The following is a 14,560-nucleotide window of genomic DNA, read 5'->3' on the forward strand; positions in this document are numbered from 1 at the left end:
TAAGGGAGACAGCTGCCAAGCCCAGTTAATTAAGGATGCCGCAAGAGACCTAGCCCCCTTCATAACCAAACTGATCAATGCCTCTTTCTCCTCCAACACCATCCGAAGTAACCTACAAAGAGTCCTGTGTCCTACGCCTCTTCAAAAAGCAAACCCTAGACCCTGCCATTCCCACTAACTGTAGACCTATCACCATGGTACCATTTCTACTCAAGATAATAGACAGAGTAGCATACATGCAAATCCAGCACTACCATGAAACTAACCAACTCTTAGGCACCCGCCAATCAGGATTCAGACCGCAGCACGGCACAGAAACTGCCTTAATTCATCTTAAAGTACAGATTGACGAACTCAATGACAAGGGAAACACTGCCATGCTACTTCTCCTTGATCTGTCGGCGGCCTTTGATCTGGTGGATCACGCAGTGTTGTGCAAACACCTGGCATCGGCTGCCCACTTTTCAAATGAGGCAATAGCCTGGATCCAATCATTTTTGGACAACCGCACAATGAGAGTTTTCTCAACATTGGCATCAGCAGACCCTATCAAAATAACTTGCGGTGTACCCCAAGGTTCTTGCGTCTCGCCAACTCTATACAATAGCTTTACCAAGCCCCTATTTGACAAATTGGACAGACTGGGTGTCACCTACACAAATTATGCAGACGACACCCAGATCCTCATTCCCCTTTTGGGCAATTTCGACACGGATACGACCTTGGTAAATAAAATATATCTCATCATTCAGGCATGGATGGCCACACATGGACTAGGCCTGAATGATGATAAAATTTAAATCATACTCCTCAGATCCATTGCCAATCTAAAAACTTAGCGCCGACTACACAGCATTTAACATTGATGGCAATATAAACATAGTTTCCAAAACAGTAAAAACACTAGGTTTTCACCTTGACTCAGCCCTAACACTAAAGAAACAAGTTAACTCCTTAGCATCCTTCACAGTTTACACCTGTAAGCTTATTAGGGCAAGCAGAGCTTTCCTCACCCAAGCCAGCTGTATTATCATTGCCAATGCCCTAATACTCTCCAAACTTGACTATTGTAATGCTCTTTATTTGGGAGCTAACAAATATATTATTGATAAAATTCAAACATTACAAAATAATGCCCTTAGAACTGCCCTTAATTTACCTTCTAAAGAACACATTTCTAAAACTAGAAGAAAACACAAATGGCTCAAAATATGCAACAGAATCTCACTTAAAACAGCATCACTCACCTTCAAATGTCTTAACAATGCAGTCCCCCCTTAGCTGGTAGCAAGAATTGTGAGAAGAACTTCCACTCGCCCCACCAGAACCGCCAACTCCTACTGCCTTCAGATACCCAAATTCAGACTGAAAAAAACAGGCGGCAAAAGCTTCCTAGTTAAGGCGGCCCAATACTGGAATGCCCTCCCCCTTGACATTAGAACCGACCAGTCCTACTACAGTTTTAGACGGAATATACTCACATGGCTACATTCCAATGACCCCCAAGATTAACCATGGACCAATCCATACCTACTAACCTGACTGTACATATGTATATTCTTTAACTAATTTATTGTGATGCCAAGTATATGTTTATAGTCGACATTGGCATGTAACTTATGCAATATATATGTTTATACTGTGCCTTGTAACTAAGTTTTTAAGCAATCTTGTTTTCCTGTTCTCTGTAGCGCCCTGTTACCTTTGGATTTGGCGCGCTATATAAAATCAATAAACAAACAAACGAACAAACATTGCTTGGATGTGTCCCCTTATACGGTCACTTACTTTTTTTCTAAGTCTTAAGGGGAACCAATGACCGATCAACAGACTGTTAAGTGTCCTCAAAGGCGCTTCCAACACAGAGGTCTCGTTTTCATAAATGCAATCCAGTAGGAAGGTAGCATCTTGCTTGACAGAAGGGAGAATATTGCTCAAATCAGCTGAAACCACCTGGATTCACTTCCTCACAGATTCAGTGATATCACTCTTAAGTTGCGTTAGGCATTCCATTACATTTGGTTTGGTGAGCAGAAGAAAGATGGGAGTATGTAGAGAATCTCTCCCTTCGTAGTTCTACTAGGGGAAGCATCCTTGTTTCCCTTTTTTACTCATATTTACCCACCTGCTACCCGGCGCAGACCATAGGGCTTTGATTGTGTTCCATTTAGAGGAAGATTGGTGACTTAACATTTAGTGAACTCGAGAGCGATAAGGCCAGGTCTAACACTGGGTAGGTGTCACTGCCCAGTTGTGTGAGAAAGAGTGCTGTGTAGGTGTCAGTATGAGCACACTGGGTGAGACCACCTGGTCCAGTGCTGCATGCTTCACTCAACAGGATTAAGCAGTAGCTGTTCCTTGGAGAACCTATTTAGCCTCTTTCTTTCCTGAGCACACCTACCAAAGATCGATTCCCCCTGGGACTGCCTTGCTTCTTCACTCATGGACAAATGGGAGCACAGTAGCATTCTGAGGGTAATATGTGCCATTGATCACTTGTCTGGATCCCAGTCTTTATCTCAGGGGAGATGACTGATGTGCACAAGGAGTGTGCCCCTGCACTCCACATGTCGCTCTCACCGTCCCTCCACCATCCCGGTGCACATGGGCTGGAAAACATTGCTTTCAGGAGTCACTGAGCTCCAAGCCACGATCCGGATTATTTGTTGTCCACCTTTTGGATCTTCAAACGTGAGTGGCCATGATATTGCGAATCTCATCTGTCCTCCGGAGCCTGGGGAATTTCTGACTTGTAACAACAGGGCACGTAAGCAAACACAGATGTTGGGTGCTCAAGCTTTGTGCAGTTCTACTACAAAGATAATCAAGGCATCTCGTCTGGGTAAAATATAAGAAAGGGGTTGGGTATCACCGGCACGACTAAAGCTCATAATACAGGTAGTCATCTTGAACCACTGCCAGCCACGCGCCTGGATTGTATTTTTGGAGCAATGTTAATATTGTCTTAATTGTTTTCGAGAAAGAGTTACTTAATTAAAATCTACACCTCATGTAGTTTCTAAGTAAAAATCAATCTCGGCATGCTTGTATTTTTGTAATAAACAGGAATGATTCTTTAAAGATCGGGCAGTGAGGCGTTGAAATTAAACTAAGCCTCCATTTCCTTGTGTTTGCAGCTATATCATTTAAGGATAAAAAAAGATCTAATTTGTAAAACCTTGTTTTGTTCCTTTTAGTAACAAACGAGGAAAAGGACTTTCAATTTCCAAAGAACCGAAGCAATTGCTCAGCCCTATGAGATCGTCTGCTATGAAACCTGGCCATGGCATCCCTAACAGATCTCAGAAGGCAAGTTATTTGTTTAGTTGGTAAATGATATCAATGTCTCTGTCCTCTCCGGCACCGTCTGACTTCTGATATACCCGATACCTTCACTTGATCATCGCCCAGCCACAGTTTGATGGTTTTAGACGGCTACGAAAAAAAACAGAAACAACATTTCTAGTCACTGTTCATAGCTCGGACATTATTAAAAAGCTCATGTTATCTGGACATTTTTCATCTCTTCTACGACAGTCACTAATCGATTTGCTGCCTTACAGTGGCTTTCCTTTGTGCGCTCCTACTTTGCATGTGTTTGTTAAATTTCCGGTACTAGATTTTGAGTCCAACTCCCTTGCATGAAAGCATCTGCATACATTCACCCCATCTCGCTCATGAAATGTGCTCTTGCCTACTCGACCTGAATGTAGTTTTGCATACTTTATATGTCAAATAAGGACAAATTCCCCAAATGAATGTAAGAACATTTCTCTGGCATAATGCACCGTAACACCAAAGCGTACGAGGACTGTATGAACGAATGGCTTAGACTTAGTATTATGAGCCACATGACATGATAATGCCAGCCCACTAAAGTCATCAGTAAGTATACCGACGAGGCAGAAAAGCCTGGATGGAGTGGGTTTATGGAAAACAAATCTCTCTTGCCAGAGAAGGGTCGAATCTTGTGTTTTTAGCCATTTCTGCCCAGCAGTCTTGTGGGTTACTAGGTGGAAATGGCTCTTCATTGTGGAGCAGAGCTGTGTTATGTCCTCCCTAGCACAGAGAGTCTGTTGGTCTCTCCCAGGAGGTTGGAGTGATCCCCTTATGTCCTTTATCTGCTATCTATCTAATTCTGATTTGGCACACAGGGGCCTCAGACACATGGTATTGTGACTCTGGTCACCACTTGACTGCGGGAGCCTCCATCAAACACTGCCAGGCATACCTCAATCCTTCTAAGACTGCAGTTCTCTTCTTTCCTGCAGCCTCTATTCCCACTCTCTCCTACCTCCAGAGTCTCTCCTTTCCACCATCTGCTATCTCGTTTTCTCCTACCACACACAATCTTGGTGTTAGTTTCAACTCTTTTCTTTCCTTCTCCGCTGAGGTTTGTCAGTCTCAACTCTTTAACATCCGTGGCACTGATCCCTTCTTTTCGTTTCTGGCCGCTAAGTTTCATGTTACGTCTCATCTTCTCTCTGTTCGATAACTGTTATCCTTTTCTGCTTTGCGTTCCAGCCCCTCACCTTGCTCCCCTTCGTTATCTCTAGAACTCAGCTGTTCATATCCTCTTTTCTTTACTGCCGCTCTCCTCTTATTTTCTCCCTTCTTTCTGTTTCCTTGCTTACATATGACTTGTGTTCTCTTTCATTTTCTCTCATTCGTCTGTGGATGTATCCATGGCCCTGCCCCTTTCTATCTTTTTTCTTTAATCTCTGAAAATATTCCTCTTAATCCTCTTCGCTCTCAAGCTTTTGATTTTCTTTCTGTTCCTTAAACATCCCTGTTGCCTTTTTTGCTTTTATTCCTTCTCCCTTCTAGCTCGCATGCACTGGCATTCCCTTCCCTTTCACATCCGTTCTTCTCCTTCCTTGCATTTGTTTTGAATTCGTTTCAACACCTACCCCCTTTCTACTCTTTCTGGCAGCTGAATTTCCACCCTGCCATTATTTTTTATTTCACTTTTGTTTGATTTACTGATGTACCTTTTTTGGTTGATTCAGTGTATGGCAAAAGTGCTATATAAATCTCAATAAATACAAATACAAAGAGAGCGCATGGTGTGCACCTAGGCTTACCCTGGTGGAAAGAGAGAGATATTCACACACAAAGCCGCTCAGCCTACTTAATATGCTTGTTAAGGGGTATGGTCAGAGAAAGACTGCTAAAGACGCAAACAAACAGCAGTTGGTGGGTATGTCCAAAATAATGGACACTACCAATCACCACAACCAAAATCACCCCAGCACTCTGTCTCTCTGGTGCAAAAATATATGTATTAAACAAATATTTTGTTAAAATTCAGGCATAATCCAGCATGGATTTACTGCAACAATGAAATCCATTCAAGTTGTTAGCATTTCACCATGCGTTCCGTCTCCCTTGCTGAGACTTCGACAGGCAAACCTCTTTCTAATCTTACAAAGCCATCATTTATTTCTATGACTCACACTGCAGTTCACTTTCTGTTGCTTGACAACACCTGCACTGGCTGTGAGCTGCAAGTGAATACTGTCTCCCTGATGATGTGATGAACACTGAAACCGGTAGGAGGAGAACACCAGTGGCCGAGTAGGTGAATTGTACAGGGAACCAGAGTGCGCCGCTTCCTTCCTGTACTTTAATAAATATATATATGTATATACATGAGAGGAAAACTAAAAAGTAGGGAGCCTGCATGCTGCTGAAGAGGAAAGTGAAACCAAAACTGATGGACAGGCTTTTTATACCTTCCTGCATGAACCTACTCTGATGACATCACACCCAAACCTGCACAGGCTTCAAATCCCAGTTGCCTTTGCAGAGATGCATGAAACTAAGCAGGCTAAGAATAGCCCAATGTAGAAAAATTAGGAAAACATAGGGAGGGGAGTTCCTTGTCTGTAAAAAGCCAGGTGGAGCCAGCAAATCTCTTTGAGTTTGGCAATATAAAGGGGGGCTACTAGAGTTGCTGAAACATCCTGAGAGCCTGAAGAGGAACGTCAGTGCACTGAGGAGACTAAAGAAGACTCACCCCTGCAAATTAGCTTGCATTTAGGCTCTAGGGACCCCTGAAAACAGAAAGCTATCACATCTGCAACCATGGGCCTCATTACAAGTTTGGTGGTATCCCGGCAGTAAATCCACTGAGATACCATCAAACTGTATTACCGTTACAGCCACTTGGTCTGGCAGTATTACTGCTGGATTACAAGTAGTGGCATGGCAGTGTTAGTCCTCATTTATGGAGGCCCCAGGACTCTGTGGGTTTTTGGCGGTATTACCGTCGACAGTAATACTGCCGAAATGGACACATTATGGCAGTAAAGCAGCAGTAAAGCAGCATTTCGCTGGAGGTTTTTCCTCCACCCTACCGCCACACTCGTAGTTGGATGGTGCGGTAATGTGACGGTAATGGTATTAGCGATGCATTTTACCCACACCACCCATCTTGTAATGAGCCCACATGTTCGGAAGCCGCTGAGATTCCTGGCATGTCACACCTACCCTGTGTCCTGAGAGGGCTTAAGAAGCCATTAAAACTTCTGAACTCTCACCCTTGTATCCTCAGATGGTTGAAGAAGCCATTGGGAATGCTGGATTCCTAACCACCCTCCATTCTGGGAGCTCTGAAAAAGCCATTGATGTTGCTAGAATCTCACACTTGTCCTGCATCCTGAGATGGCTGAATGAACTGTTGAGACTACCATGCATACGAGAGGACTGAAGAAACCACTTGAACTGCTAGAGTATGACATCTACCCACCATCTAGCTAGGGACGTAGAAGAACTTGAGGCTGCTGTGTTTGTTGTCACGCCTGCATCCTGAGTGGGCTGAAGAATCCAGTGAGACTGCTGGAGTCTTATTCCCTGCATTCTGCACTGACCGACCCACCCACCCTGCATCCCAAGAGGGCTTAGGAAGCAATTGCGCCTGCACTCTGCATTTTGCCATCGTGCATCGAGATTGCTGCAGTCTCACACCTACTGTGTATCTCTCCCCTGCTGAAGGGGCGTGGGGCTGCACTACATTCAACTCTCTCTTCCTAAATACCTTCCTTCTCGGGCTCTTCTCAGGCTCTTCGCTCATCTGCCTCCAACTCCCTCAGGGTTAGCCGTTTCTCCAAGCAACGAGTTGGTGGTCGATCTCTCTCTTCGGCAGGGGCCTCCCTCTGGAACAGCCTTCCTGCCTCCCTGAAACTTGAGGAGAACCATCTCCGGTTCTGGAAACACCTCAAAACCTTCCTCTTTGCTTCTGCTTTCTCTGTCTCTCTCCCCTGCTGAAATTCCCTGCCTATCCTGCACTGGTTACCTGGCCACCCCTTCTGATTTGGGGCCGGGTCCCACCTTTGCACACCTGCCCTGCCTCCCTGGCAACCCCCTGCACTTAGGGACTGGTTCTGTATCTCTACAGTCCCCCTCCCAGCACTTATGTCTACTCTTACCTTGCACTTGCCACCACTAGGCCGTCTTATTAGCATATTTTTTCTTCTATCCCGTGTACTGCACTTTCCCCTTCCCCTCCCACTGGCACTCTTCCCTTTTTCCCTTCCCTCGATCTGAATGATACCTGGCCTAGTAAGATCGCTGTCTGTCTTCCACTTTCTTCCCCTCCCTTTGCCTCGTCGCGCCTTGAAATACTTGTCTATAGGCGTGTTATAAATGCCATATCATATCATATCATATATCCTGAGAGGACTGAAGACACCATTAAAACTGCAATAGTACCACACCTGCATCCTTGGAGATGTAACAAAAAAAGGTAAGAGGTAACACACCAAAACTGAATTCGAAAAAGAGAGCCTACAAGTGGGATCAAACACATAAACACAACCAAGAAGGGTCTCTTTGATTTTATGCATCAATTAGGAAAATGAATACATGTGTTGTTTGAGAAGAACATTTGACACCATGATGTAGAAGTATGTTCTGATGCCTAATTTAATCAATACAAACACGTTTGAGCAGTCTAACCATTGATCACAGCATGACAAAATACAATCATTACAATAAAATGATGTAAATGCATAGAATACACATATTCAGCCATATTACATCAAAGAATCAGTGTCCAAAGATAGGGCACGAACCCCAAAGATGAAAACCGAGACACCTCCAGTGCACACATACCACACAGGTAACCAATGAAAAGTAAAATGATATGAACAGTGACAAAATTAAATACAATAACATATAACTGCACAATTTGGTACATATCCTGTGTTTATATCCACCTTGAGCTGAACTTGAGTATCAGCCCATGCACCAATAATTAATCCAGTGTCCAATAATTAATCAGACATTAACATTTCTTTATCACCAAAGCAACAATTGCTTGAACTCTTTAAACAGCATCCAACAAGTACAGCTAATAAGCCCAGTTAATAGGTTCTAAATTAAACCGCCAACTCAAGTTTAGACTGTGTATTGGCTCAAAAAAAGCGGCCCAGCCTTCTTTGCGGCGAAACACCAAACATTTCAGAGATGTAAAACAGTGTTGCAAATGACACATACAGATGTTCTAATTTAAGGGGTTGTAATTGATTTGTCAGGATGCTTGTCAGTTTCACTGGGGTTAAAGGTTTTCCCTGCACTGTAAAATAGTCTCTACAAGGTTCTTTTCATTCCCCTGGAAAACATCCATACTGGCTTGCTTTTCCCCTTGGTTAATACCCATGCCACATTTCCGGCTTGTCTCTGCCTTTCCTTTCTCTGGGTTATGTCCTCAAGCTTTGCATTTTCTGCCTATCCCTTGATCATGGCATCAGACTTTTCTTTCTCCACCTTTTTCTTGGCTGGATCTTTGACGTTTACCTCCTGTCCCTTTCCCTTGCCCAGAGCTTTGGCCATTTCTTTATGTGCCTTTTCCTAGACCAGAGCTTTAGCCTCTTCTCTCTCCACCTTTTCTTCTGTTATGGCTTCTACCTTTTTTCCTTCACCTCTCCCTTTGTCCTAGGATTCTACCTTTTCTTGCCCTGCCTTCTCCCTGGCCTCAGCCTCTCTCTTTACGTTTTCTGCCTTTTCACAGACCACAGCCTCTGCCTCTTCATGGGCCACAGCCTTGCCTTTATTCTCTGGGGATATGGTGCCTTACACACCTTCTCCTCTTGAGGTGTGCTGCTGCACTCACCCTGCTCTCCTATTTTGTGTTCTCCTCCTACACCTATGTTCCCCTCTCCAACGTTTCTCTTTCACCCCACTTTCTGCCTCTCTGGGTTTTGCTTTAGCTCCACCATCGTCTACTTTCCAGGTTGTCTCTTTGACTCCAACTTTATCCACTTTATGGGTTTTCTCTTTCACTCCTCATGTTGTTCTGCCTACGTGCGCCTCACACCTTGAATCACCCTCCCCTCTGCTCCACATTCCTTTCCTTATTTTCCAGAAGTTCTTCATCTGTTCAATATTACAACTTTGTACTTCAACCCCCCTTACACTGCTGTCATGGGAACCAGCAGGGACGTCATTTGATGGTTGCTAGGGGTCACAGCTGTGACCCCTGTTGTCTCCCTTGCAGCCCTGTCGGCCCTTTTTCCACCCCCACCACTACAGTGAAATACAGTGTGTAGTATTGTAGTAACAGCAACTCCGCACTCCTGCCATGAAGCAGCATAAATCAGCACATTGGCTCCTCTGCTTCCGATTTGTTACACCTCACTTCCTGCTAATGGCTGCTCTTCTGGTCTCGACTGTAACCCGTAAGGGATGATGTTTTCTGTTAGAAAGTGGGGTAAGAGGTTGACGGGCAGTACACAGTAAGGCATGCCACCTTGGTATACTTATCACGGGACCCTACAGGCACTGCAAGTGAGCACGTAAGAATCACCACCCCAAGGCATGATGGGTGAGCTGTTGGGTGGGAAGGACATGTCTAAAGATGCACTGCTCTGGGGGAGGGGTTAACAGAACAGCGTCACTTCTATCTACATTCGTGACGGTTTTATTATTGTGGCGTTCCTAGATATTTGGCTTGTGCTCTAGCAGCAACCCGTAATCACACGCAGTCTCGGTGTACAACTGTGTCATCCCGGCTGCGTTGAGCGTCCCCTGTGTTTTGGCTGTGTTACTACTCGCACTCCAAACTATTTCTCAAAGTTCAATTTGCATCAGTGTCGACATTCACAATCTCGACTTTCACTAGCAAACATTCTGGGCAAAGAGATCGTATTACTTTACCTAATATGCATCTGTTGCACTACACATTTTTCATTCTGAGTGCCTTATGCTGGTGTACTTGTTTGTTTGTTTTATTATTTGTATTGCGCACCAGACCCGTGGGTATCGGGGCGCATTGCATAAGACAACTTACAGTTTAGTTACACATCAGAACAATCACATACATATGAATTATTCAGGATAGAAGTGATATACATCCTGTAGATACAGATAGGTCAATAAGGAATCAAATAGCATGTACAAGATATATAATAATATACAAAAATCAGCCAGAAGTATGGCTGGGAAGGTTTAAAGATCACAGGCAGGTAGAGTGGGCTGCTTAGAGGACACTCTTTATTTACAATGTAGAGGAGAGGGTCAATTTGTAGTATAATAGCGAAGGGCATTACTTGTCAGAGTCTTTGAACCATCTTATGAGGTTCTGGCGGAAGTTTGGGTAACATTGATCTGCTCGCAGAAGAGGGGGTAAGGAGTTCCAGAGTTGAGCTGCCTTGACCGGGAAGCTGCGTCCTCTGACTCTGGAGAGTTTAAATCTTGGGACCGAGAGGCAGTTGGTGCTAGATAATCTGGTACGTCTTGTAGAGGATTTTCTTGTGAGTCTCCCCGTCAGATAACAAGGCGCAGCGTTGTTCAGGCATTTATATGTGAGTGAAGCAACTTTTAGCTGGATTTTGTCATGTGTTGAGAGCCAGTTATTTAATCTTCTGGTCTCGGAGATATGTTCTCTCCTGGCAATTCCGAGTGCAGCTCAAAGGGCATTGCTCTCGAGGGATTGGATTTTCTTGATAATTTGTTTATAAGCCCCGATGTATAGTGAATTACAATAGTCAAGCTTCGACAAGATAAGCGCTCTGGCCAGGGTAATACAACTGTTGTTGGACAGGAAAGGTTTACCCGCCCTGATCAATTTGCAGGTATATGCAGTGGCAGATGCCATGGCATTGACCTGCTTATTGAACGAAGGCGTAGAGTCCAAGTAGAAACCCAAGGTTTTCACCTCATTAGCGACGGTAATAGGGTTATTGTCAAGGTTGAAGGTAGAATATTTAGGTCCCAGTTTTTTGAGGGTCGAGGTAGTGCCCAGGAGGATGATCTCAGTCTTATCATCAGTCAGGCATAGTCCATGGATGGCCATCCATGCCTGGATGATGAGATATACCCTATTCACCAAGTCCAAATCCTTATCATAATCCCCAGTAAGTGGTAGGAGGATCTGAGTATCATCTGCATGGTTTGTGTAAGTGATACCAAGATGGTCCAGTGTAAAGACTGGAGGGGGGTGTCTGTACTCCTGCTCTCTATATGGTAGAGGAGAGGTACAGAGGACCCCAGCCAAGATTCTCTATTGTTGGTAGCAATGGACGAGCAAGCAAGGCCTAGCTTCTCAGGAGGTGATGCGGGCTGGTTCTTAGGTACAGTGTAGTCCCCAAGCACCCCCAAAGGAACGTCTGCACAGTGTATTAGTTAAAACACAGTCTTTCTATAATTAAGGTTCAAGGTTATATACACAATCACAATAACTCACTTTGTGCTCAGTTAAACTACAATAACAAATATATACAGTTCTAAGTGGTAGCACAATTATTATCAGATTTCATTAAAGTGCATCAACTGTACTCTGGTCAAATGTCACACAAATCAATTAATAAAGGTAACCAACAATAGACATAGGAGGAAAGCAGTTTGTTAGAACAATTGGCAGAATACTGGCCCCGTTACCTAGACACAGTTCTGTGTGGAGATTCCCCCCCACCTGGGCAACCTGTAAAATAACGATATACTACAAGCCCAGTCCATATATTGTTCAATGAGTCTTATTTCCTTCTACAATGTTTCTACCACCCCAATATACCTGGAATAGCAGAGTTCGACGACGAGTCATCGACGGATCCTTCTTGAGCGGATCCCTTTAAAGCAGGAGCCACGGATCGTCGAGATCCCTCGAAGAAAGTAAACTCAGCGTCGCAGCGGCAGCTTCGGTCCCGGCGGTGCTCCTCGACGACGATACAAAGACGTCCTGCAAGGAAGAGGCGTGAGGGGCACCTCAATGTCGATAGTTCAGGACCACAAAGAGTTTGTGAAGAACTGTGGCCCAGCAAGGGCTTTGAGTCGTCCGGCGCCTCTATGATCTTTGGGTGGCGGGAAACCCACCGACGGATGCTCCTCGGCGCGTCGACAGCCCGGCCTTCTCCGGTGGGATAAGGCGGGCACGGTGCGGACAAGCGCGTCCGGGAATCAAAAGTCTTAGGCAAAGGAGCATTGTGGCTCTGGTAGTCGATGGCACGGTGTCAAGCGGTCCCCACTTCTGGGCAACACGGCTTGGACGGGGCTGCAACGGTTATAGCAAACCTGCGGACCCTGGTCGACGACAGTGGACGGAATGTCTGGTGATTACCTTAGTTCTCCTCGGCGGTCCACATCTCCGGTCGGCAGCCTGTTGAGGGTCTTGACTTCCAGGGAGCTTCGTCAGAGGTTAGCGGTGCTCGATGGTCCCTCGGAGCAAGGGTAGAGGGCGCCTAACCAGGTCCTCTCTTGGTTCAGTCTTGACGTCACGGCGGCTTTGAGATTTGGCCGAAGGGAGACAGCAGTCAACCTTCTTCTTCAGGCTCGGTTGTCGAGATCCAGCATCAGATTTCTAGCAGTGAGAGGCCGCCAGATATACTAGTTGATCTCCCATTCATTCTGCTGGGTCACACTCGGGCAACCAATCACTCAGAAGGGCATTCAGCAATCAGTCAGCCAATCAGGCATACAGTGCATTCAGGCCATTCTCCTCCCTCTCAGACACTCACAACAAGGAATGTGTATTGGGACAAGTAACCAGCCATTCAACACTACACACTGCATTCATACCAGTTTCAGCCAGGGCTGTCTCAGTCATTGTGTCAAACACCAGATACCAGACATCCACAACAAGAAGTGCATATTGATCACACACTCCATTCACCCAGGTCCCACCCACAGGGTGTACCCACAACATACAGTCACTGGGAAGGCTCCAGCCAGTCTGGCCTGGACTTCACAACACCATATATGGAACTTCCACTCAACAGCCAGTCAGGGGGAAGGGACAGAGTCAGGGCTTCCCAGGACTTTGGGAAAACAAGGTAATAGGCAATAGAAAGCAAGAGGCCACAGGGGCCATGCATCTTGTTTCCTATCAGGAATCAACCTATTCCAATGGCAGGGCCCGAGTATCCCAAAATGGAGGATACTGGGAGCACCTGTCAATTTCAGCTTGGAGCTGCCACCAGCCCATACCCTGCTCTGTGGGCCGCACACAGGTGCCCAAAACATACACTAAGGGCACAGGGTTGTACCCCCACCCATGGGTGCCATAAGGGTATCCCATGGGTCTGTACACCAAACCAAAAACAGGAAGAGCTGCACTGCCAGGAGTCCCACATGGACTCCTGGGCAGAAAACAATACAGAACACAAATGAAAAAGGACTACAGGACAAGGACAGGGAGGCCCTGTCCCTCCAATGCATTTCCAGCATCACATCCAAATCATCGAAGAGGGGCTTTGTGAAAATCCCTTTTAATTGTTGGGCTTATTTTATTTTTAATGAAAAGCCTGCATGACCTTTAACACACTGTCTGCTTTTGCATAGGTGCAGTATCGTACTGTTAATGTTATTGATTCTGTAACAAGGTTTTGTTATGTTTCTCTACCTAAAACTGTTGTAGGCTTACTTATTTTTCCATGGAAATGGGCACCATTTGAATCCAACCGGAAGAAAGGCTGAGTTGACTTGACAGCATCCAAATATGCAACCTGCAGCAGTATAGCCAGTTTAACTTGCTTAACTAAACTACAAACCTTTCTGTTTATGATTTGTAGATTGTTTGTGAGCTATTTGTTTCGAAGGCTAAAAACGGGCGGGAGCCCATTTAAACATGATGGCCCCCCACCCTTGCTTAGAGAGGAAACAGTCTGGGGCACCTGTGGGGTGCCTATATTATAATAGAGACAAATACAGGGTTAATAGACGCTGATTATTATGAGACAGTGCTTTATTGCCTTATGTTTGTTGGCACGATACACACTGATATTAATGGTACATATGGTGATCCATTCTTGCATGAAATGTATACCATATTAGTGATATCATAACCATATTTTTCTTAGTCTACTGGAACAATGATATATGGTGCCACATCCTGTTTTGTCAAGGGGCGAAAGGTTGTGTGCCAGTACTTCCTGGGATGTCACTTGGGGGCAGGGTTAAATTACATCACTTCCTGTGATGTCATCAGAGGTCACAGGTCGTGTGATGTTACTTCCGCTACCCCAGGCATTTTGGTGAAATGACGTCCCTGGAAGCTGGCCTTTACATATGGCTTGGACTGCCTATATATGAGTGGCCCTTTCTAAGCATGCTCAGTGGCAGGAAT

General features: G+C 45.1%; 1 protein-coding gene across 2 annotated transcripts in view; it reads left to right on the forward strand.

Moving 5' to 3' along the window:
• The window catches only part of FAM217B (family with sequence similarity 217 member B), a 300,548-nt gene that overhangs the window by 163,110 nt on the left and 122,878 nt on the right, over positions 1-14,560 (forward strand). For both annotated transcript variants that reach the window (XM_069651034.1, XM_069651035.1), the window contains one exon: positions 3,198-3,309. In XM_069651034.1, coding sequence (XP_069507135.1) covers positions 3,198-3,309 — 112 coding nt within the window. The remainder of the gene's footprint in view (positions 1-3,197; positions 3,310-14,560) is intronic.

The sequence above is a fragment of the Ambystoma mexicanum genome, chromosome 3p (assembly GCF_040938575.1).
Source record: "Ambystoma mexicanum isolate Mex_15411 chromosome 3p, UKY_AmexF1_1, whole genome shotgun sequence".
Lineage (NCBI taxonomy): Eukaryota > Metazoa > Chordata > Amphibia > Caudata > Ambystomatidae > Ambystoma > Ambystoma mexicanum.